We start from the raw sequence: 24,388 nt of genomic DNA, 5'->3' as shown, positions 1-24,388 counted from the left end.
TGCGCGATTTGACATTTTAAAAGGTATTTATTATTAAATTACAAATTGAATAATTGAGATTTTTCATACTGGAATTATGCGGAGAATTATCACTCCTCATTGAAGGCTTTATTCGCGATGCCTTCCTTATTCGCTTTCTGCTCCAGAGCAATATTGTTATCCACGACCTTTTCACCCTCTTCCGCTGCATTCTCATCGCTGTACACCACATATTTGTATCGCATTGCGATGAGAACGAAAATGCCCATATCGATTGCCATCATTGTGGCAAACTGGAAGAATTCCGCAGACTGAGAGTCGAAGAACTTGAGCTGTGTTATCGTCACGACGAGGATATTGCCGAAGGCGACAGTGAGGAGCCAGCAGGCTTGCAGGACGGACTTCATGCTGACTGGCGCTTGCGAGTAGGAGAACTCCAGGCCAGTCACGGAGAACATCACCTCGCCGGCAGTCATGGTGACGTACTGCGGAATCTGCCACAGCATGTGAACCGAATTGGCGGGCGACAATTCGAACTCCCTCAAGACCTGAAAGGAATGAAATCAGTGGAAATAAGCTAAAAACTCTGCTTAGCCATGGAGTTGGATTTCTGTAGCTAACTCAAATATTCTCAGATTCAATTTCAAGCTTAATAGAAAAGAGTTAAGCTTTGCAAATGCAAATCAATCTTCTTGATTCCAAAATCTTCGCGAATTGATACATTAGAAACTAAATTAAAAGATCAATACACAGATTGATCCTATAAAAGTGTAACCTTTAGAAATACCCACCAAATCTTCTGCACCATATTTGGTTAGAATGTAGCTTTTCACGCTTCCTACGCCAACACTTGTGGTGTACTGAAGTGGCACTCCTTCCACATGAGTCTTCCATGTGCCAACGGGAACACTGAATCTCTTCATATTTGGCACAGAGTATGTTTGAGAATTGTCCTCCTCATTCACGAGATTCACAGAAGTATTGTGAATGTTCATAAAGAATCTCAGTACAGGGAGACTCTCTTTGGATTTCGTTGGTGAGTCTTCAAATTGATCAAATTTCGGTTCTGTCTGGCCATCGAGAATATGTGCAATCACGCCAACGACTTCCTTGTCCATCGGAGTCACCTGGAATTGCAGTCTTGGCGGGCAATGTGGTATGTTCGTGCCAATGAACTTCATATCAGTGAATATCTCAAATGGGCGGCCATCGGCTGGAATCTCCAATTTCTCAGTCAGATAGACATTTCGGGGTTCGATGGTGATGTTCTCGAACTGTCCGTCGATGTTGAAGACGTAGGGACATGGCATTGCGTTGTAAATGCGTATTTGAGTATATCCACTGGGCGGAAGCGTTGGATAGGCGGACTCAAGCCTTAGTTCTACCAATCCCGACAGGACGAATGCAATGGCCGCCAAGATTCCGCCAAGTGTGAGCTTCTGAAGCGGCCTTCTGATGCCAATCTTGGCCAACATCGGGTAGATTGCAACGTCGAAGAGTGGAATAAATGCGAGGATTAGCAGAGGATTGATCACTTGCATCTGATCTGGTTTAATGGTCGTGCCTCCAACTTTGCCATCCATTCGCGTTGCCTGGAATGTCCATCGTGAGCTTTGTTGATCGAAGAGCGCCCAGAAGAATGGCAGTGGTAAATATAGAATGAGAATTTTCAGTAAAACTTTCACATCTCTAACCAAAATTCTCCCATATTTTGGCTCTGCATATTCCAACCAACTGGATCTCGCGTTGTTCTTTCCCTCTCGCCATCGCGTGACAATTGCATTTCCTATGCACTTCGACACCAAAACCACCATATTTCCGGTGGGCTTTGTGATCTTGTACAGTGGCTTTCCAGCCACGAATATCACAATAGATATGATCATCAGAATTGCCGGAACACCAAAAGCCAGTGAATAGCAATGGAATTCGCCAAAACACTTGACATCCTCCCTGAGAATTGGTGTTACAAGTGTGGAGAAAAATGATCCTGCATTGATGGCGAAGTAGAAGAGTGAGAAGAAGCTCGCGAGAATGGCTGCTTGCTCGGGCAGTTTAAATTGATCCCCGCCGAAGGATGCCACACAGGGTTTTATCCCTCCAGTGCCAATGGCAATCAGCAGCATTCCCACGAAAGTCATGACCTTAATCGGCAAATGCAGAAGTGGTATTGCTCCCAGGGAAATGACCACGCTTCCAGTTGCATAGACTGAAAGAAACAACACATTAACATGATTTGGTGTTGTGATTCAGCGCTAGATTTACGGTCAGTTCCTTACCTATCGATAGCAGGAAGATTGTTTTGTACTTCCCAAGCCAACTATCAGCTATTATGGCACCGAAGACAGGGAAAAAGTACACAAAGCTCACGAAAATGTGATAGATCGCCGTGGCATCATCATCGCTGTAGTTCAATTTGTTTCTCAAATAGAGAACCAAAATGGCTTTCATGCCATAGAAATTGGCTCTTTCTGCCAATTCATTGAGCAAAATGAAGATGACGCTTTTGGGAAAGCTCTGAAAAAGAATTCCCCCCCAGAAAAAAGAGAAAGAAAAATATTATTGATCATAAATAACATCACGAGACTGCGACTTAAAAAAATTCGCCAAAAATTTTATCTCATCTCAATGACACATTTCTCTGAAAAAGTCAACAAGCATTGTGTCGTAATGTCGGGTGGAAAATACAATTTATTCGGTTTTTTTTTTTAAATGAAATCAAAAGAGAAGAATTTTATGGCGAGAGAAAACCATGTAGGCAGATCACCCAATATTCATTCATAATATTGCAAAATATCCAAATAGCCAAAGTTGTTTTCATTTTGGTAACGTTGCGCTTCGCTGTGCCAGTTGTTGTTGCTCGTTTTTCTTTGCCGTGATGGATACGCAAATTTGCTGAGAGCCATCAATTTTACACTCGAACATGTTCAGGGTTGGCGAACGGAAAGGGGAACGAGAGATCGATTATTTTCATATAATAACAATAATAATAACACTGACACAAATTAGCGGCCGATTAGCAAAAAATGTATTTCTTGTTTATGGACTTTGCAATGCATTTATTCGCTGAATTTCGCACCAAAGTGAATTTGTGTGAATCTCAAGAGTCAGATCATGCGTAGTGATTAAATTTTACCTCTTCCTTGGGAAAAATCTAGTTGAAAAATAGAAATCCGAGGTCTTAAGTAAATATATTACGAGTTGAATATTCGAGGGGTTCATTGAAAACTATGGAATGTTGATTAATTATAGTTTGCGTCATATAAATTTATGGAAAGATTTTGATCTGTTCTAAATAATCATAGATTTTAAATGAGAATTTTTGGCATATTTTTTGATTTTTTTTTAACTGAGAAGTTTGAAGAAAAAAAAAATACATGAGAAGTTAATTTTTTGGTACTTGTTTGGATAAAATGTAACACAAAAGATTATGAAAATAAAATCGGCTCTGGAAAGTAATATTTTCAGTTTATCTATTAACTTTGCCATTTTTCACTCAAAAATGTCAATAAATACTAATAAAAACAACTGAAATATTTTCAAAATAATTGTTACAGAGCAATATTAGCATTCTAATGAAGGATTAGAGAAGTTGTTTCAGGTAAATTAGGTGAATTTTGCAGCGAAAAATAGCGATTTTGACTTCTCATTGTTTTCGATTCACCCGTCGAATATGTGTTGTGAGCATTCTACAAAAATTTCAATACCATGAAAATATGGAGAAAATCGCCTGAACCAAGTAATTATTATACAAATACGATAAGAGGCAATTAAATGCACTACCACATAATGTAATTTTGAAGCAAATTATGGCCTCATAAAACCACTCTATCAATCTTGTCTGTTTCAACAATATTCCTGTACTTTTGCGCCGTAGTGAAAATATTTTAAAATACTTGAAAGAATCAAACAAGTGCACAAATTTCATGTCAAGGCTCTTCAGAAAACTTAATGTCGAATGCATGGAGCGTAACTTAATGTGAAAAAAACCCCAATTGAGTGACAATTTTTGTACAGCTCTATAGACACAGAGTTCCTTGAGTTGATCTAGCACAGATTAATACAATCGCCAAAACAGTTAACAGAGGAAAAAATTACCAATAAACTGCCTAGCACCATTTTTGCTTCACAATGTGCACAATAGCATTTATCAATCAGGCAAAGGAAGTTTTGTACTTGTGTCCAGAAGTAGAATACACGTAGGAACTTTTATTTTCACTTTTCTTCTCCCAATGCCACATGGGAAACACCTTTTCTGCACACTCTTCTCAATATTATCAGTAGTTTTTCCTCAACACCAGTGAACTGGGCTTCCGTATGGGAGAAAAAAACAAACAATAACACCGGAATTTCAATATCGCTACACTGCTGCAAAGTGAACAATTAACGGGGTGAGAGATGATGTTTTCTCCTCACTCTTTTCGACACGTTTCAAGAGAAATAATTGAAGATTTCCGATCCGATGCCAATGGCATACATTCAGCGACTGATTTGCTAGCGCGGCATTCGAACACTTCATGTGGAGTCTTCGTCAGAGAACAACTTTTTACTTTTACAATTGCGAGAGTGAGAGAGAGTGAGATGGCATTTGTAAAGAAGAATTACGCATGGAAAATCTGAATTACTCAATGATGAAATTGTGTGCATCGCATTAAACGTACTTCTCTCTCTCCAGTTTAACGGATTGATATCACTAATTTCGGCTTTGACACGAACGTTGGCATTGTTTCAATGCAACACCGACAACAAGATCAGTTGACACAGACTTGTGTGTATGGCAGGTATGAGAGTATTGAGACAATTTATTAGCTGTAAATTTTATGAGTTGTGCCAAAGAGACATTCTTGAGACACTCTTCAATGGAGTGTGCTGAGTTTTAACAATATTTCAACTCTCAGTTTCATCTTTCCAGTAGTTTCGCAAACACATTAAATTATAATTGAGTTCCGTTAATGTTTCAATGTAATAATGCACACTGAAAGCTTGTTAGAAGTCTCACCTTAGGAGCGGTAAAATGGAATTAATGGGAAATGAAACAGTGAGTGGAGAAAGTACGTGAGTTTTCTTGAAATTCTTACCTTTATATCCTTTATCATTGTATGTAACCGCCTTATATTTTCTTTCATAATTTTTGCGTGTCTTTGCTGTTGTCGTCACGTTTTCTGGTCGATGTTTTGCAGGCGAAGTCTGACGAAATTGGGAGTTTTTGTCGAATGAACACTTGATTTTCTCGTGAATTGTGCAAATTTTTAGAGACACTTTTCATCAGGGTTGTTTGGTGCACAAAGCAAAAGTAAAATAAGTGGCCAAGAATATTTTCTTTATATAAATTAATGAACATTTTGAATATAACAGCTTTCCAATTCATTTATTCAATCTATTATTTGGAGAATTTTAAGAATTTCATCCTTCTCTATTTCTATTAAGACCTTTTAATAGATTGTACACATAAGTATTTAGTCTTCTTTCAAATTGGTACTCGAGAGTGTGACGGATTTTTCATTGCTTGTCTCGTTGGCGTCATCTTTCTTCGTGTCCTTATCATCGCCAACACCGCCCACGTATTTGTAGCGATACGCGAGGATTGCAAAGATGCCCATGTCGACAAACATCAGTCCGGCAAAGAGGAAGAACTCAGCAGTCTGAGAATTGAAGATCCTGGCGCTGGCAATGATGGTCACGATGACATTTCCCACGCCAACAGTCAATTGCCAGGCTGATTGGATCACGGATTTCATGCTCTCGGGACTCTGAGAATAGGAGAACTCCAGGCCAGTCACTGAGTACATCACCTCGCCCAGCGTGAGGACAATGTATTGCGGAGCAATCCAGAGCATGTTCATGGAATTTGGTTCTGAGACTTCCAGAAGCGTCGTCGTCTGTGGAGAGAAGTTTCGATTTAAGATAGTAAATAGGCAAACAGTGAGATTGAACTTACAAATGAATTGGTCTGTGCCTCCCTGAGGATCAGTGTATAAACTCCGCCGAGTCGCAACTCATATTCCACTACGCGGTTATTATTGACGTAAATATCGTAGGTCGATGGCCAAATCTCATTTCTACCATGTTGACTAGTAACATTCTCATATCTCACGTTGAATTCGTCGTGAATGTCTCGGAAAGATATGGAATGCACACCTTCCGTATTCGCCAGCACCCGCACAATTGGATACCCATTGGAGGCTTTCTCTGGATCGTCAGTGTACTCCAAAATGCCCTCACGTCTCAAGAAGTAGCTCTTCGCCGTGCCCGAAGCCAATTGGAATGAACCAGTGAAGGACAAATCACTGCAAGCGGCATTGGTGGACGACATGGTGTATGTGAACGATCTCGTATTCTCCACCGCGATGTGTCGCTCAGTGAAAGCTTCCATTGAATTGATAACGATATTCGCGTGATCGGGAATATTGGTTTGAACATTGTAGGTGCACGGCATTCCGTTGAAGATTCTCAGCTGTGATTCTCCCGCCTCGGCAATGATGGGATATGTCTTCGACAGCTGAATCTCCAGAATGGCAGAAATAATGAAAGCCACGCCAGCCAGACATCCGCCCAATGTGAGCTTCTGCAGAGGCCTCCTGATGCCAATCTTGGCCAGAAGGGGATAGAATACGATGTCATAGAGAGGAATGAAGATTAAGATGAGCGCCGGATTGATCACTTGCATTTGGTCGGGCTTCAAATTCAGAGCACCCACTTGGCCATCCATGCGAGTGGCTTGGAAGGTCCAGCGCGATCCTTGTTGATCGAACAACGCCCAGAAGACAGGAAGAGGAATGTACAGAACCAGGACATTGAAGAGTGTCTTGATTTCCGACACGAGCTGCTTTCCGTGCTTCTCCTCAGCATAATCCAGCCAGTGTTCACGCGGATTTGTCTTCCTCTCCTTGCGTCGCGTGGAAATGGCATTGCCAATGCACGATGACACGCGCACAAGCATATTGCCCGCCGGTGGTTTGAGGACGTACAAGAATTTGCCGGCAACGAAGATAAGAATGGATGTGAACATGAGGATTGCGGGAACGCCAAAGGCCAGGGAGAAGCAAGTGTCCTGCTCAAAGCATTGCACATCCTGTCGGAGAATCGGCGTGACCAGGGTAGAAATCATCGATCCGGTGTTGATGGAGAAGTAGAACAGGGAGAAGTACGTTGCCATTGCCTTGAGCTGTTCGGGCAATTTGAACTGATCAGCGCCAAGGGCTGTGACGCAAGGCTTTATACCTCCAGATCCGAATGCAATCAGGAACAAACCGACGATCGTGATGGCCGTTGCGTTCAGATTGAGCGTGGGAATTGCACCCACAGACATTAGAATTGATCCGGTGACATAGACTGAAATGAGATGTAAGATAGTTGTTGAATTTAAGTGGTTTGTCCGAAACTATTCTGTTCTTCCTAATTGTACTTCACGTGTTCAAGTATCGCCAAGAGTAGGGCTTAAGTTAGTAGTGAGTCAATATTGCTGACATGCTATCATTTATAATTACATATAAAGTGTTTGGATGACTAATGATATGGGATTGTTGCATTAGCTAGTTGGCGAAAAGCCACACGTTTGCTATTAAGTGCAACTGTTCAATATTTTTTGGGCAAAAAAGTGTATGTTGAGACAGTGCAATATGGTGAATCTCTAAACTTAGGTGGCAATAAATGTGTATATGAATACGTAATGATACGCATAAGGTCGGCGGCCCAAGATGAGCCAGAGACTTGATAGCGAAGGTGGGTAAAAAGGGTTATCATAGAGAGTTGTTTGTATGGAAACTCACCGATTGATAAGTAGAGGATCGTGCGGTATTTCCCTAGCCATGAATCCGCGATGATAGCTCCAACAACCGTGAGAAAGTACACGGCACTGGTGAAAGAGTGGTAAATAACAGTGGCAGTGTCCTGATCGAAGAATAGCTGTCTGGTGAGATAAAGCACTAAGACGGCTACAGAGATAAAGGAAATTGTGTTGAAATTTATAAGTGTTTAACAAACAAGCAACTCTCAATCTCTCAAAGACTTACTTCTCATGCCATAGTAATTGAATCTCTCGCACAGCTCGTTGAGGATGATGAACCCAATTTGTTTGGGATATTTGTATTTCTGAGGAGCAATTTAAATGATATGTTTTTATGCTATTAACTCTTACTATGCGATGCTATGAATTTACCTTCACTTGTCCCTCCTCATCATTTGCCTCAACGGTGTCCGCAGTCGAATTGTCATTCGCAGTTGTGTCTATATGTAGAAAGTACGCAAAGGAAAATCAGTTTTTAGGGTTGGGAACAATCTTTTGCATTATCTCCAAACTGTAAACGTGACCAAGACCCCCAATAATAATCTTTATAATCTACGACGAGCACGAATAATGATGGGTTCATTGTGATAATCAGCAATCAATCAAAATAGACTATGAATATAGCGCAATATTGGTCTCTCCAGGTATTGAGATAAAACACATAATCGCATGTGCCATAAAAGAGTCAAATTTGTGAAGGCAAATAAGAGGCGATGAAAACAATTGCTATCCGTGTCAAATGGGAGAAAAAAAAAGCTTTACCTTGTTGAGAGGAAGAATACACTTCTACAATATTGAGTGCGCAAGTGATAAGTAAGACTTTGGAATGTTCGCTAGGTAACAATTGTGATTGATCGCTGGTCATAAATTCCAAGACTATGAGCATCATTTTGTGAAGGATGTGCTTTTGCACTGAATTTTGTTTGTCGCGTTATGAATAACTTACCATCATTCTTGGGGTCCTTCGCCATGTTGACCAAGGATGGGAACTTCTTGTCACCTCAAATTTACAATAATTGCTGCTAAGTGAAGTTTCTATTGATTAATAGAGGATCTCAGGTTCAGAACACTTGTTCTCCCACTGGAGATCGAACACTGACTGACATAAAATGCGTGGAATCCACGCGACGAGGTCTAAAAAACCGCTTGTTCAGTTTATCAAATATCTCTTCAACAATCCAAACGACTGATAATAAAGTTGCTCTTGTGGCTACACTATTGCCCATTGAGATTTTCCAACAATACAGTACTTGAAAAACACTGTACGAGTGTGAGGGTTTATTCGAGTGGACTGAGAGTGTACTTGATACAAAAATTTTCTCTTTTTTCCAATAAACCTCTTCCCATGGCAGAAAAAAGTGTGAGTGTTGTATAGTTTTTGGCACCCATGGACTTTATTTTTGCTTGTTCCACAAAAATAACAATTTAAGTAGATTAAATGTGTTTTTTTTCTTCTGCATATCACACTTAAAACTAAAACTAAAAATTTTGCCACATTAAGTAACACCTCTAATTACTACTTTACTGTCTTTGTTATGTCGTTGGTCTCTAATTGTAAAATACAGCAAATTGCTTATCGAGTCTCTGATTCGATAAGGTGAAGAAATCAATTTTTTTATTGTCTTTTAATTAATGCATATGTTTTCTGATATTCTGACTGACTTCCAAAAGTATTGGTTTGACTGTAAAACATTTTGTAAAGTTACACACTAGTCAACACACCAAACACATCACCATTCCTTGACTTATTTCTACGAATACTATAGTATTTAAATCGGGGTAACAGCATTTTGCCAGAACTCCGGAAGCATTACGTTGCCGTCTCGTTCTGCACGAAGGCCTGATTGACGTAGGACGAAGGCTCGCTGTCCAAGATTCTCTCGAAAACCTGCGAAAAGAGAGCATAGAATGCCTTCATTTGCTGCACATTCACCTTGAAGGTGGGGTTTCGGGAATTTCACTCACCCTATCTAATAGACATTGAGATACTGTGAATGAGATATTTCGATCGGCGCAAAACCGATGGAGCTTAGAGAATAATTCACTCAAGAGCCATGGCGATTCCTCAGCTGTCGTCGTGCAGTTTGTTGATTTAACTTGGACAATAAATTGAAGTGTATGGCTGTGAATCATGAGACTTTCTACGTTAGGAAATTCACGCTTGAGGTCCCTCTCAATAGTGAGGCTTTCGACTTTGTCGAAAAAGATCGTGACGGCGTAGCTGTTGCCACATGTCGTCTTGAGCTCACTGGGAGTTCCCGTGGAAATAATCTGTCCATTTTTCAATATCGCAATACGATGGCACACATTGTCGATTTCTGATATTGTGTGCGATGTGAGAAGCACAGACCGATTCTGCTTGATTAGATTCTCGATGGATTTATAGACCAAGGACCGTGTCACGGGATCCATGTCACTTGTTGGCTCATCCATCACTGTGGGGGGAGATTAAAGAAACGCATTAGTTTATAGTACTCATTCAGTAATAACTTAAGGGCTGATACTCACAAACTAGGCTCGTATTTCCCATACAAGTCACAGCTACGCTCAGTTTGCGGCGATTTCCTCCGCTGAGATTCTTCACCAGGACATTCTCATAAGGCTCCAAATGATAAGTGGCCAGAGTGTTTGCGACCAGGCTGTGCAAGTTGTCAATCATGCGCAATTTCCCGTAGAACGTTATTACTTCTCTTACTGTTAAGAGATTGTCAACGGCATTGGTTTGAGGACAGTAAGAGATTCCCTTGCAGTCCATAAACTCAACAGTTCCCGATGTCTGCTTGAATTGTCCCGAGAGGATACCAAATATTGTGGACTTTCCTGCTCCATTGGCACCCAAAAGGCCAAAGCATTCTCCACTCTTCACGGCAAAACTCACATTATTTAGCGCTAAAACTCCCTTTCCATATGTCTTGGATAAATTCTCTGCAACCAAGCAGTTGCTCTTGTCCTTTAAGTTGAATTTCGTGTCCTTCTGCAGGGTGTTCTGAATAGATACAATCTGAAGTTCTCCAGTGAAGTTTTTCTCGTGATACACTTTAGCCAGGATGACTCTCCACAAGCCACTTTCGATGACATAGTTTGTTATCATCGCCGCCACTCCCACCACAATGAGCAGTGATATGTGTGGAGCCAGAAGATCCGATGCAATTGGACTTTTGTAGGAGTCAATGCCGAATTTAGTGAAGAACACAGCTGTAATGTAGTTCTTGCAGAGCTCCAGCAAGCCATCGCTGAGGGCGTGCTGAGGAAAGATTAGGAAGGCCCTGTTGAGGAAGTTACGCACCTTTACACTCTCCTCAGACTCTCCAATGATGTCAAACATGAGTATAATTGCTAGCGTGGAGAGTGCAATTATAATGTTGAGACAGAAGATTGTCATATTCGCGTAACTTGCGTCACTGAAGAATTTCTCGGCCACGTGAATGGATGGTATCAATGCGAAGCCGAAGAAGAATAATAGCATAATAAAGCCATAAAGTTGAGAACGCGCTACGAAAATGGGCAAGGCAAATATTTTAAATATTATCACAGCCAAAATTATCGCTCCTATGTAGATAAGAAAGTCCCAGGAGAATGCCACTGCCCAATAAATCTTCCTAGACACTCCGCAGAGCTTCTGCTGGAGCTTTTCGCCACTCACGCGCTCACTCACAATGAACACAGATCCGCCGGCCAAGACCAAGCTCATAGCCACCAAGAGGATTAGGGCGATTGCAGCATCGGCAACTTGTTGCAGCCTAGACATAGAAATTGTGGATTAGCATAAGTAAAAGGGGTTGAGGGGTATAAATAAAGTTGTGTACTTACACAGAAGTTGTGCTTAGCGCTTGTCCCAGCTTGAACGGATGATTGGTTGCTTCTATAGAATAGCCTGTGTCGTTGAGTTCTTCCTTGAACAGGGCGTTGTTCAGTTGATTAAGATACGATGGCATGGAGTGATATCCTTTGTTGTTGTACCAAACAATGGCTCTGGAGTCATTGAAGGTACTTCCGCCATATCTACGTCCTTCGTACTCATCGTTGGTCTTCAGAATCCACTTGAAAGCCTCTTTGGAGTTATCAAATATTTCGCAACTGTCGTTTCCTGTGCAGTGTTCAGTGATCCGATTATATACGCCCGACGTGAAATTATTTCCATTGCTGAGAGAGTAGAATTCTTTGCTGCCTGGGTAATTTTCCGGGGTGAACTTGAGAGCGACGTCGTAATCATCTGGAGGTCTCAGCTTCATAAAGCCCATTGCAATGAGTTCAAATATCGCTGGCAGCAGCAGAATTGATATCAAGGCACGATAGTTTCTCCTGAAGTGCGTGATTCTCTTCCAAAATAGAATTTTCACAAGATCAACGAGGCCCATTTGCTGATTCTCTTGGAATTTGGGTTTACTGTCCTTCGTCAGTGTTAATTTCTTATCCAAGACCAACGGCGGCGCTCCGTTATGATAATTCCCATTTGGAGATGCATTGTATTGATTGAAAATATCTTCAAGGTTCTTACTAACAATATTCAATTGAACAATTTTTCCCTCGTCTTCCATTTTTTCCATTACTTTCAGAAGTGGCTCATAGCTTGAAGAATAAGAATAGAGAGAAATATGAGAAGAAATTAATATTCATAATAATTAATGTTGAATATTATTTTGCAGACAGCATACTTACTCATTGAGAACTGAGTTGGTGTAGTAGGGCAATGTAATGCTGATCTCGTGACCCTGAATATCATATGAAGCATTAGGAATTTGATTTTCAATCACAGTCTTCAGATCCTCGATGTTCTGATAGCGTATCACTTCCTCCATTTGCGGCAATGTGACCTTCATGACGAAAGATTGCGTGAGTTCATTCTTCACAGCACTGGGAGATGTTTCGGTCATGATCTTGCCGTTGTTCATCAGGACAATGTTGTCTCCGAGATGCTCAGCTTCGTCTAAATAGTGTGTCGCCAGGACGATTGCACGTCCCTTTTTGAGTTTCTCAACCAACTCCCAGATGTTCTTGCGAGCTTTCGAGTCGATGGCTGAGCAAGGTTCATCGAGAATCACCAGACTTGGTGATCCGAGGAAGGCAATGCCAATGGACAGACGTCTTTTGTATCCTCCTGAAAGCTCACTGCTCATGTATCGCTCATATTTCCCAAGAGAAAGCACATCAAGCACTCTTCGAACCTCCTCATGGTAGTCATTGCCTATCTTGATTGCAGCATAGAGACTTAGATGCTCCTTAGCCGTGAGTTGAGGTATCAGAATGTTGTTTTGGGAGCAGAGACCGACATGCTTTCCCTTCAGCTTTCTGCTGGTTTGAATGTAGAGTTCTCCCGAGGATGGCAAAATTTGTCCGGTCAACATTTTAATAATCGTGCTCTTTCCAGCACCATTTCTACCCAGTAGACATGTTATTTGGTCTCTCTTGAAAGCGATGGACACACTGGACACCGCCAATTTGGAGGTGTCATAGTACTTGGAGACTTTCGTCATCACTGCTCCTGTTTGGGAGTCGAGATTCTTCGTAGGCACATCGTAGAAGTTGCTCTCGTTGTTTCTGAAGCGCTCAGAGATGAATCCAATGACTAGATAAACTAGCATGTCCAGGAGAAGCATAAGATATCCGTATTTAAATTCATTGTCATTTGTACTTCCTGTGAATGCATTGTGGAAGGACAGGTCCTTGAATTGGATCTCCTGTCGCAAGATGTAGTGCCAGGCGTTACAGAATGCCGTGGAGAAGGAGAGATTCGTGATAAATCGCGATGCTGCGGTTAATTTTGCATCGAAGAATATGACGAGAATGTAGGGAAGGAATGTGGAGAGGAAGAGTATTACGGACGAGACACAGGCGATACTGGCGGATGCGAAGAAGGAGGAGCACATGTAGCAGAAAGCGAGGATACAGGCACCGTAGGTCATAAGGTAGAAGAAGAGGAAGATTTTATTGGTGGAGCTCAAAATGCCACCGCTGTAGAGGATGAATATTGAGGCGAAGAAGACAAATCCTAATTCGGCGATTGACACCATGAACCATGTCAAGTCTTCTGATGTCCTCAGCAATCCCATGGCACGCATCAAGGAACTGTTTCCGCTCTCCTTCATCCACACTCGATCGCGCAGTATAAAGGCGATATTGACGATGAGTGCAAAGAAGAATGTCATTTGCACAGCATGAGCCATATAGAGGCCTCGCTTGAAGGTGTCTTTCGTGTACTTTGGATACGGGAACTGTTTTGTGTAATACTGTGCTGTATTTATTTGGTATCCGTAGTAAACCTCTTTCTCGCTATCACCAAACATCATCCCCATAATATCGCCAATTCCAGCTCTCTTCTGTCGACTTAGCGGAGCATTTGTAGTGTCTTGTGGTGTCTCTGTTGTTAACGGTGTGGTTCCTTCTTCAGTAACACTCTCACTTTCTGATACATTCTCCTGACCATTTGTTGAAGTCTTTGCAGATTCTGTTGTTGTCTTAGAAGTTGTAATATTTTTCGACTCGAAATCATCCACGAGATCGTCATCAGCGTCCAAGGATAATCCCGAATCGAAATCATCATCTTCATCGTCGTCACTCTCCTCCACAACCGGCGGTGGTGTTAGAACCTTCTGTGACTTAATTATGCCCAAATCAATGCTTTGCTGAATATGGACAAATCCTCTGTGATACTTGAGATCCAACTCAAAGCTCCCTTCGGGTCCTGGGAACCAAAATGCGCTCTTCTTCTCGCTAGTCTTCGGTGTGTCATCGACCGTCATTCTGAGCTTGTATCCAAAGTCCTTTTCGCTCTTGTGCTGGAAATACACTCCAGCCCAGAAGAGCTTCTTCTCATGCAACTTCACTGCCATCTTTTCGAGCTCCTCCTCAGATGTCACACCAACGAATCTGTCTGCGGAGAAGCAGTCCAAAACACTTGAAATCAGTGTTACAGTGTCCAAGATTCGGTTATCGTAGAGAATCCCATTGAACATTCCCTCAATTGCCGCCGGATCCAAATTTGCACTGCTTATGATTGACTGAACAAAGGGTGATTGAGTCAATTGGAGGAGCTTTAGAAACTTATCCCGCACCTCATCGTTGGTCTTCACTTGTATCAGGACATGTTCAATTGATTTGGCGAACAATCTCAACCGACCAAAATCGTGGAAAGTTGTGTTTGCCTATAAAAACGCAAGAAAAGAGCTTGCATAAGATATGAAATCAGACGAAATTGTATGATTATTCGCCTACATTTTCGATAATTTTGTCATTTTTCTCACTAATGGGCCCATAGAGGATTTTTCCCTGGATGATTGGCTTGAGGAATGACCAAGTGATTTTTCCGTAATTAGTTTTAGTGACGTCTTTGTACAGTTGCTTGCAGAAAGGAGCTGAAATTGTGAGATTTTGGCTGTTATAATTTGCACATTCATGGATAGATAAGTAAATCAAATTTGCAAACCGGTTTTGACTCAAAGTAAATATTCATTGATATTTAAGAATAACATATTTAATCATGAGCGTGAATAGGAAGATTATTGATGATATTTGATCAAACACGCTTACTTGGCATAGCGTCGATTTCATCACGATCTTCATCACTGAAATCTTCCGATGCCAGCACTTGATCAACAAGTTGTATATTGTCAGCTCGCGGAAATGGTTTCCCACACATGATTTTGCCGGATTCGGATAGCATTCTGTCGTCTAAAAGAAAAAGTAGCGTGTGTGGAACATTTTAATGTTGCCTCGAGAGATGTGTTTTAGTCAAGGTAAATAAGCTTTCTACCGAGCTTCATCAACAGATCTCAGAGTGAAACATTCTTTAACCTTGTCTACGATATAGCAAATATTATAAAAGTAGATGTGTTTTTTAGGAGAACGATTAGAGTAGATTTTTTTTGTGCGAAAAACTATTAAAATCATAGAAAGAAAGAAAAAACTGATGATATTTTCCTGGAAGATAAATTGTGATGATGTTGCGATGAATAATTCTCTAGGAAGATTTCGCAAAAACACCAGCTGAAGACAATTCACAGGTATGATTTTTCTTTCTCAATGTAATTTAACTGCTATTATTATTATCGTTAAGCCGAGCAGTGAGAATCGCATGTATGCAGATTGAGATGACATGTGCGTAAGCTTGCAATAAATACATATTTTGCTTACAATGCAGTGAACAAAAGGAGAGAAAATTTACCTGAGAACAGCTGTTTAACATCGAATGATGCTCCCAGTAAATTCTCATATTCAGGAAGTCTCTGCATGATCACTTTTATATTTCCTATAGAAAATAGAGGAATGAAAATAAAGAAATGTTAGAAACGTTGGAGAAAATAGAGATTTTTAGTAGAATCACCACAATTGATTGTAGTGTTTTGTTTTGTTTTTGCAAAAAGTTAGCACGAGATAAGATTCACCTTCCAAAATGGAGAACTTTTTATTGGCTGCAATCGCTATAATGGCTGGGATGAATTCCAGCCTCTCAGCCAGACCCGTGACGGCGTCGAAAAGCGATGGTTCATTGAGAAACGTCTGAATAATGTTCAGCGCTGGTGTGAGTCTGCAATGATGAATCGGTTTTGCATTATGCAACAGAAGATAATGACAAAATAATAGTATTGCACGAGAGAGAGAGAGAGCAACTCACGGAGCATCCGGAAAAGCTGATACTTCTTGGTACTCCCCCACCGGAAGGCATTGGTTCTCGAATGTGCAGATGTAGGAATGTATGGAATGCAGAAGCTGATTGTCGGATGGGAGTTGTCTCGTTGGGAATTGACATGGATCCATCAGTTCGGGCTCGAAGCGCGTCCGAGCAGTATATAGGGACAGGAACACAAGACATGGCCACATATACTGCACAATGGTCATCAACTACAATACACAAACATAAAGCTCTGTTGTAGCAGGAAAAAAGCTATTGCCTCTGATGAGTATATAATTCATGGTATTTTTTTTTCTCATTCTGGGATATTTATTAAGACGGAACTTACGGGTTGTCGTATTCGGACGAGAACATTTTTCCACAGGAGGGCCTTGATTTGCGCAACATTGAGCATTCTTCTTAAGTCACAAGTCATTTTACTTCAACACTGTATTTTGTAGCTCCACTAATTCAGTACTGCCGGTAAATACTCTTATCAAAGCTTAATTATTGTAATATCACAATTCCCTGCTGCCAATGATTTCCGTGTTCTGTGGAGGAATAAAATAGGAAATGTCTTAATGTATCCAAAAACTCTGATCACTGGGCATTGATTTTACAATGCAAATTATGAGATAAAACTTCAGCGGATGGGGAAGAATTAATTTCCCCATCCGAAATGGAATTTCCCAACATTTTATTGTTGAGCATATGCATAGATAGTAAATAGTGAAAAATATTTCCTAAAGATACCTTTGCAAATGTAGTCAATCGTTTAGCCATCAAATCATAAATTTATTTCACATGACGCAGTGTCTAGAATGTGGATTTTTAACGTTGTCAGGAAAAAATTCAGCCACACACGTGATATAATGCATGAGATAATAATTGTTTGACTAATAGCAAGACGATCATCTATAAAGAAGATCAGTAATGAAGTCTTTCACCTTGTTTGTAGGGCGTTCATTGATTTACAATGTAAATGGAATTGTATCGTGCTAAAGAGCAAGTGACTTGCGATGTATGTACAAAGTAACACCATTTATCATAGGTAATTTGTATAGTTTGATTTATTGATAGAGCTACCATAAAATTCCATAATTCACTAGTCTGTCTGTCTGATAGTCTGAGCGTGAAGACATCTGAGATTTTGCATATCACTCGGTTAGTGACATAATGGCGTTTTAGGGATTTTGGGCGGAACTTCGTCAATAATGATATTTTGCCTGGATTCTTTCATCCGTCTGTGCATTGGTCTAATTAACACATTCATTCAGTTTCTTACTCTTTCTCAAGTGACGCATTAACTCGTGTATTCAAGATCCAGAAAAAACTCGTTATCTCGCAAAGATGATAACCTTCCTGGCATACAAATTTTATAGTTCATAAAGTGTTATAATTAGGCGAATGCACAATTTAATGATATGTTAAAAAATATGTTGTTCCATTCAAGCACAATTTGCTAAAATAGCACGATTGATTAGATTATGCTGTGACACGAAGTGCATCCATTTAAAAATGTATATTGGAATTTTATTGAATGTCAAGTGATTAGTGGCACGATAAGATAGTTTTTAATAGAGATTTGAGCCATTTAAATTTATAACTTCGTGAGTTATCATTCGCTCCAATTATGAGATCTCTCCATTCGTGCTATTTATACAGCTGAAAATATTTTATTTCTTAAACAATTGATGTATTTGTAAGTATAATTCTCATTTTAGAATCACATATAAATTCTATATAATATATTTTTGCCTCTCTGGCATCGAGTGTTGGTTTTCAGACCTTCGAATAATTTTTGTTACTTGCAATAAAACTGGTTTGTTTTCAGGTGTAATTGGCGAAAATCAGATTGCCTGCGAGAACAAGTTTTTCAGCATCATCTTCTTGCTAAGTAGTTTGACTATATATACGCATATGTACGAGTGTTCTTGTTGATTGTCCTTGATGGGAATTAACAACCTCTGAGTGAAATAAAACAATAATATTTATACATTTTTTGGCTACATCATTTTGGTGATTGATTGGCGAGTACAAAAGTTCACTTCATGGTTCTTGCCGCTGGCATTTGATATTTTTTGTCTAGATGGCACGTGTAAGAACTACAGAAGATCAACAACATGCGTTCTTTGAAAATGAATTGCTCTCAGGGCGACATTCATATCACTCACACTTGTGAAAAGGCACACTTTAGGAGATTGAGCCACACACAGGTTGTTTTCCATTGCCGAGGACACGAAACACCGGCAAACTGGTATGAGTTTTACCATAATTTGTGCTCGTTTAAGATATTTATTGTGAGATTGTGCCTAATAAGAAAATCAATATGTCTCACCAGAGTTCTAAATCTATAAAATATCGCATAAATCACACTGAAGGGCTGAATTGAGATATTTGAGAAGCACTTGTGATTGCTAAACTTATTCATAAATTACCCGCATTTCTGCTTTTGACAAAGTGGAAATTCCCAACGATTCTCTGCGAATATCTTTCACAAAACGCTGGATCGTACTTTTTGCGCAAAGTAACTTTTTTTTTACTTCATATCACCGTTGGATAGAATTCGTGCCCCCAGACCGAAAGTGAAGGCGAGCAATTGGTTTTGTATGTAAATTTGAACCTCAAAAAAATGTAATGTGACAATTTCAACACACACTAGACATTTCTTACTACAGAATATAATTTTTTTTCTCAGAAATGAAGTTAGTCAATATTCTCGCAAGATTGTGGCATCATTAAAATATTATGATTGCAAATAAGTGTGTAATGACTTGCGAGCTATCAAATTCTCTTTAAGACTCTATTTCGATGATCTACAAATAAAGTAATTTTTTTGCAATTCTCGGAAAACATTTAAAAATTGCCCAAAAACATCGTATTCACGATGATTCCAGAAAAAAACCACGTAATGAATGGTAATCCTGGAGTAATAATGTATTCCATCATCTTCTGATTTTCTTGGGCGAAATGTGTGAAAAAGTGAATAATACTATGTTTATGTTATTTATGGCTGAACGTGAATGTATGCTTAGCATGATGAGCGAAGTAGAAATGTTTGCATATCAAGACAGATTTCAAATTTTTTTCCGATGCCCAAGAGTGACGAATGTTTAGTAGAGAACGAAAGTGGGGTCTCGTTAATTTTATGTAATTAAAGAGATCTTGCCAAAGCGCACTTAACCACATGAAATGTAAACTTTTCACGTGAAAAAGAACATCTCATAATTCATCAAATATCGAGAAGGAGATTAATAACTCATTTATGTTTTGCGAGTGTAAAACATGGCAATATTTTTGCTTCTATATATAGGTATGTGGGCAAGAGCAAATTTTATAATATCCCAAAGTTTATGTATGCTTTTTTTTCCTATATTTTGCGAAATGATTTCTGTACTCTGAAACACACAACGCACAGTGTCGGTATATGATGTAATTTATCTTCACAGTGGATTTATTGTATCTTCACTTTCAATCTCTCTCTCACATGGCATAATGTACCAAAACAAAAAAAGAGAACTATTCACGAGACCTCATTTCGGACCGTTTGGTCGCGTTACAATTACAGGTACATATATATATATATATATATGGTATTAAAATAAGTTACATATCACTGGAAACTTACACATTTATTTAACTACATGTACGTATCTTCACAGGTTGTATAAACTGTCTTCCATATTTGCTGTGTTTTAAATTCTGTTTTCACTTTAGAGGTTAAAGCACAATTTTTGAGCAATCCCACCGCGGAAACTGGTCGCTCGTGTGCAAGAGTGTGGGGAAAAAGTATGGAGTAAAGAGAACTAAAAACACCAGAAATGATTATGTTATGCGTATGCTAATCACGATCACAAAGCACCTATTAAAATTATTAGAAAATCTTCATCACTGCACTCACACACTCAGTGCTCGAGACAATGCTTTTCCCAGTGAAACTTTAGCATGAACCCTCCCGAGTTTGATTGGAAATGCTGCGGTTGGAAAGCTGCGATTGCACTGTCGAGCGCTCGCGAATTGGAACTGACTGTTGAAACAGACAAGACTTGTTGTTGAAGCTCAGAGGCCCCACATAGTGGAGAGACAGAGACTCGTTGTGGGGCACTCGGAAGTGGGGATATGGAATGCCATACGATTCACCACGATCGCCACAAAAGTCTTGTGCTCAACTATGGATTTCGAAGTGGTCTTTTTTTTAGATCACGTCTCACTAACGTCAGACGAATACTATTGACTTTGGCTGCTTAATTCCCAAAACATGCTCCACAGGGAAATTGAAAGTGTAGTCAAATTGGGGTCCGTGTTCGGTGAGATGTATCTTCAATGCGACTGTTTAAAACACACAAGAACACACACTTCAGTAGTTTATTTGCACTTTTGCTGTTTTTGTAAAATAGCCAGTCAAGCCAAGGAAAGTTTGGAACTCATCAAGATCTATACTCGTGGAAAATAACAGCTGTACTCTTACCGCTGGTGAGGATCAGTTAAGGAGATTCAATATTGAATTAGGTGCGATAAAATGTTGAAAACATTTAATGGCTCTAATGAAGATGTGAGACCGCGAAAAGCAGCCTTTATGAGGCACATATTCGCACCTGATAATATATCTCTTGCTCGAAAAACGTCGCGCAAGTATTCAACAACAAATTCATCATATTATAATTATTTTTTATATACATTTTTGCCTTAGAAGTGAACGTGTTTGATTACAAGTTGCAATCCCTGGACACAAGACATTCAGTATAAATTTAGTCTGAGGAATGAGACAAATGAATCTATACTAGTGCAGCAATTGAGAAACGTGATATATGCAAGATTGCCAATCAGCATCCGTTGATTTCAAGGAAAACGATGACTGGGGAGGATCATAATTCTGCAATTCACTCGTGATTTTTTGCAATGACACTCAAATTCTCAATATAAACTGTGCTTTTAGAGAGCTTTTGCTCAAGACGCAGAGCGTTTTTTTTTCTTCTCCTTTATTTCTTCTTCCGTATACAACGATTAGCGTAAATAGTAATTAAGATATTAGAACAATTAAGTAGAAATACAATTATATAAGTAACATTTTAGTACAATGCTGTTAATTTTCCGGTGAAGATGCTGCAATTAGACTGGAGTACTTTTAGCATTATCGTACTTATTGCGATAATCGAAAAGATTCGCGTGAGATTTGCGTCTTTCACGCTCAATTTGGTCCAAATCGAACGTAGAGAACTCATCGGAAGATGGTACGTGATGAATAATTGCCCTGGGATGCTGGTGGAAAATGTTATTTGCATAATTAACATCGGATAGATTGCGGTGGATGTAATGAGATTTAGTGGAGATGGCAGAAGGGGAAGTTGGAATGCACTTTGGCCAGTGATTACTGTGCTGAGTTGATTCATCATTCATGTGAATAAAGTCATCGATTGATTTGTGCACAAATGTATTGTCGAAGGCATCGCCATAGGGATATTGGCAGTGTCGTCCTGTGAAGAATTCATCTGTGAATTGATTGCTGCGCTTCAGGAAGTCTCGAGGAAGAGTGCGACTTTGATACGCACTCTTGTGTCTATGCTTCTCATCCATGCCGAAGGGATAGAATCTGGGATTGGCCAACATCTTTTCGTCCGAATTGAAGAATTGCTTCTGAGCAGCCTTATCGATTTCGCGCTCGTCGAAGAGTTTATTGGATTGAAAAGATTTAGATCTGTGAATACTAATGTCCGATTGCTGATTGTTCAAGTTGGATTGAGCTTCAACAACATAAATGGTTCCGTCTGTGCCAGAAGTGTTGTCTTCAATGTAGTAAATGCTGTGCGGATTGAAATTCCGACCGGCTTTGCGAGAGGCTTCCTTAATCAATTCCTCCTCCTTCGCTGTTTTTGCCTTTGAGCCGTGAAAGAAGTGTTTCAGTGACGATTTCTGGTCCTTTTCCCTCTCATATCTCTTATTTGATGAAAACATGTCACGATTATTAACAATAATATCTGATGTTGACGATAGCGTTCGAGTTATAGGAAATTCTTGAGGATATCCGAATATGGATTCACGCGGATTCACTGCAAAATTCACATCATTCTCACACAATTCATTAAGGCTTTTGGTAAAGTACTGCGAATGTAGATTACACTTGTTCTGATGAGATGAATATCGCGCACTTGGTTGGATGGTTTGTTGTTTTCTGCATGGAAATACTGGCAAGAAATCTTCGAAATTGCTGAATTTTATGTCCCTCGGATTGAAGCTCATGCACTGAATTTTCTAAAAAAAAAATAATTCAGCACGTTAAGAAGTCATTTAAATTCACGAAGATTGCCAGTCTTGTACCCTCTTTTCGCCCACTTGCAGCAGCGAAATGTAGTTAAAAACATTCACAACTCCAATGAGTTCTGTGCAGATGAAGCCGATAATGTAGAGATAAAAACTTTGGCCGTACTGAAAGTTAAAGAGTCGTGGCAAATAGGCTGATTTCGGTCGCAATTTAAAGCCAACTTCTGATTTGAAGATTGAAATGTACATTATCAATCCGCTGAGCATTAGAAGTCCTGCAAAAAATCAGTTGTTGGTCATTAAAGAGAAATTCATTATCATTATCTCTAATTTCGTGCTAATTAAATGATAAACTTTCAACTTGTTGACCAAATTTATAGAATAAACATTGTCATTAAAGCTTCCGCATCTGCGTTGGATTTCCTCACTTGAAATTCTTTAAGACATTGCTCACAACCTTCCTGATAATGACAATTTGTAGCAGTCTTTTTTCCTATTTTTCATCTCGCAAGACGAGCCAGTTGATCTTCAGCATGTGCTGACGCTCTACAACGTCACACACTCACCAGATATTATGAAAAGACCACCAGAGATGAAATAAGAAATGCTGTGCTGATGTGAGCATGTTTCCAATATAAAGAGTCCAAAACCAAGTAAAAGAATGACTGCAGAAATGACGAAGAAAGGCGCTGATTTTGTGATTGTATCTGTAAAAAAATCAAAATGTTACTCAACAATGTTTTTCTTTCAATTTGCAGTGACCAAGGCAGAGACACTTACATAAAATAGCCATTGTAGAATCATGAATATTTGGACTGTATTCATTCGCTGGGTAGAAATTGATGGAAGAGCAATTCCAATCTCTGGCTGAAATAATGTAATCACTTTAGAACATCGATGATAAGTTCGCAGATTTTACGCTCTTGAGTTACCTGTTGCTGAGGTGCAAAGGTTCCACAGGCTGGATTTAGTGTACATTGTAGTGTAGCCGTAATTGAAGCTATTCGACATCGTCCCATTGTTTCTGTATAGATTGGATATTTTCTCCTCAGTCGTGAGCCATTGAGGACCTGCCAGAGCCGCAATTACCACAGCCACAGAGAAGCTTCAAACACAAAATATTTGCAATAATTCTACTTTGTTTACCCAATGTATTGTCAATATTATACCTCACTGTTATTGGTCTTCCAATCCAACGTATATAACTCATTAAATTCCGTGCTGGTGGCATTTTGCACACAATATGACTTAATTACACTTTTATTAGGTATCTTTGATACACCTTTATGTGGCAACTGCTATTAACATTACGATTGTGCGTTTGATAAAGTCTCGAAACATACGAATCACAATATTTCAGATATTATTACAACTTTAATAAAATAACAGGTAGAGACGATTATTGCTACTTTACTCCACTGCCCTACATGTCTACGGAAAGAAATTTGAGACACTACTATGTCTCCGATACTTAGCGTTCCTTTACCTGCTCAATGTATCTCACTCACCCTACATTGTCATGCGCAATTGAATCCTTTATCCTGTAAATTGCATACAAATTTCACGTTCTAAAATTAAACACGTTTCGAAGAGTGTTGTGTGAAGTCACTCTGAGCTTCCGGTATTTGCACACAGATTTGCTAGTATATGTGTGCCGCTCTGGAGAATCACTCACCGGAAAATCAACAGAAATCAATTTCAACAAGGGGGGGAAGTAAGGATACTTCGGATGACCAAAAGCACTCAGGAGGAAATACAAC

General features: G+C 39.7%; 4 protein-coding genes across 4 annotated transcripts; all 4 read right to left on the bottom strand.

The window, feature by feature from the left end:
- Positions 1-7: 7 nt before the first annotated feature.
- On the bottom strand, positions 8-4,793 carry LOC132261738 (peptide transporter family 1-like). Its single transcript, XM_059760682.1, has 4 exons — positions 4,075-4,793; positions 2,256-2,493; positions 771-2,185; positions 8-527 (listed from the first exon to the last, which is right to left on the bottom strand). Exons 1-4 carry the CDS (start codon positions 4,093-4,095, stop codon positions 90-92), a joined length of 2,112 nt encoding a protein of 703 aa, XP_059616665.1. The 5' UTR covers positions 4,096-4,793; the 3' UTR covers positions 8-89.
- A 486-nt stretch (positions 4,794-5,279) lies between these two features.
- On the bottom strand, positions 5,280-8,867 carry LOC132262730 (peptide transporter family 1). Its single transcript, XM_059762080.1, has 6 exons — positions 8,709-8,867; positions 8,135-8,202; positions 7,989-8,067; positions 7,746-7,910; positions 5,915-7,308; positions 5,280-5,855 (listed from the first exon to the last, which is right to left on the bottom strand). The coding sequence occupies exons 1-6, from the start codon at positions 8,731-8,733 to the stop codon at positions 5,433-5,435; spliced, it is 2,154 nt and encodes a 717-aa protein (XP_059618063.1). The 5' UTR covers positions 8,734-8,867; the 3' UTR covers positions 5,280-5,432.
- Positions 8,868-9,119: 252 nt separating this feature from the next.
- Positions 9,120-16,806, bottom strand: LOC132261716 (glucosylceramide transporter ABCA12). The gene is made up of 11 exons (XM_059760649.1): positions 16,720-16,806; positions 16,374-16,600; positions 16,144-16,286; positions 15,924-16,007; positions 15,290-15,430; positions 14,975-15,114; positions 12,422-14,904; positions 11,573-12,331; positions 10,271-11,502; positions 9,728-10,197; positions 9,120-9,650 (listed from the first exon to the last, which is right to left on the bottom strand). The coding sequence occupies exons 1-11, from the start codon at positions 16,804-16,806 to the stop codon at positions 9,573-9,575; spliced, it is 5,844 nt and encodes a 1,947-aa protein (XP_059616632.1). The 3' UTR covers positions 9,120-9,572.
- Positions 16,807-21,098: 4,292 nt separating this feature from the next.
- LOC132262374 (uncharacterized) lies at positions 21,099-23,720 on the bottom strand. The gene is made up of 6 exons (XM_059761638.1): positions 23,561-23,720; positions 23,409-23,495; positions 23,195-23,335; positions 22,686-22,903; positions 22,487-22,619; positions 21,099-22,417 (listed from the first exon to the last, which is right to left on the bottom strand). Exons 1-6 carry the CDS (start codon positions 23,637-23,639, stop codon positions 21,480-21,482), a joined length of 1,596 nt encoding a protein of 531 aa, XP_059617621.1. The 5' UTR covers positions 23,640-23,720; the 3' UTR covers positions 21,099-21,479.
- Positions 23,721-24,388: the final 668 nt, after the last annotated feature.

This window comes from Phlebotomus argentipes, unplaced genomic scaffold (assembly GCF_947086385.1).
Source record: "Phlebotomus argentipes unplaced genomic scaffold, Phlebotomus argentipes genome assembly contig_15, whole genome shotgun sequence".
Classification (NCBI taxonomy): domain Eukaryota; kingdom Metazoa; phylum Arthropoda; class Insecta; order Diptera; family Psychodidae; genus Phlebotomus; species Phlebotomus argentipes.
Note: the sequence above shows the minus strand (reverse complement) of the source record. Positions and strands in the feature narration are given on the sequence as shown.

Excerpts from the sequence above, each read along its gene's own strand:
- LOC132262374 (XM_059761638.1), bottom strand. The coding sequence starts at position 23,639 with ATGTCGAATAGCTTCAATTACGGCTACACTACAATGTACACTAAATCC. Across the intron at positions 22,620-22,685 it reads TGCAAGTGGGCGAAAAGAGG|AAAATTCAGTGCATGAGCTT; the intron begins GTACAAGACTGG and ends TTTTTTTTTTAG. Across the intron at positions 22,418-22,486 it reads TTCATCTCATCAGAACAAGT|TGAATCCGCGTGAATCCATA; the intron begins GTAATCTACATT and ends TGAATTTTGCAG.
- LOC132262730 (XM_059762080.1), bottom strand. The coding sequence starts at position 8,733 with ATGGCGAAGGACCCCAAGAATGATG. Across the intron at positions 8,203-8,708 it reads GAAGGACCCCAAGAATGATG|ACACAACTGCGAATGACAAT; the intron begins GTAAGTTATTCA and ends TTCTACATATAG. Across the intron at positions 7,309-7,745 it reads GATCCTCTACTTATCAATCG|TCTATGTCACCGGATCAATT; the intron begins GTGAGTTTCCAT and ends ATCTCATTTCAG.
- LOC132261716 (XM_059760649.1), bottom strand. The coding sequence starts at position 16,806 with ATGACTTGTGACTTAAGAAGAATGCTCAATGTTGCGCAAATCAAGGCC. Across the intron at positions 14,905-14,974 it reads ATGACAAAATTATCGAAAAT|GCAAACACAACTTTCCACGA; the intron begins GTAGGCGAATAA and ends GCGTTTTTATAG. Across the intron at positions 9,651-9,727 it reads CTCAATGTCTATTAGATAGG|GTTTTCGAGAGAATCTTGGA; the intron begins GTGAGTGAAATT and ends CTCTTTTCGCAG.
- LOC132261738 (XM_059760682.1), bottom strand. The coding sequence starts at position 4,095 with ATGGTGCTAGGCAGTTTATTG. Across the intron at positions 2,494-4,074 it reads TGGTGCTAGGCAGTTTATTG|AGCTTTCCCAAAAGCGTCAT; the intron begins GTAATTTTTTCC and ends ATTCTTTTTCAG. Across the intron at positions 528-770 it reads AATATGGTGCAGAAGATTTG|GTCTTGAGGGAGTTCGAATT; the intron begins GTGGGTATTTCT and ends CATTCCTTTCAG.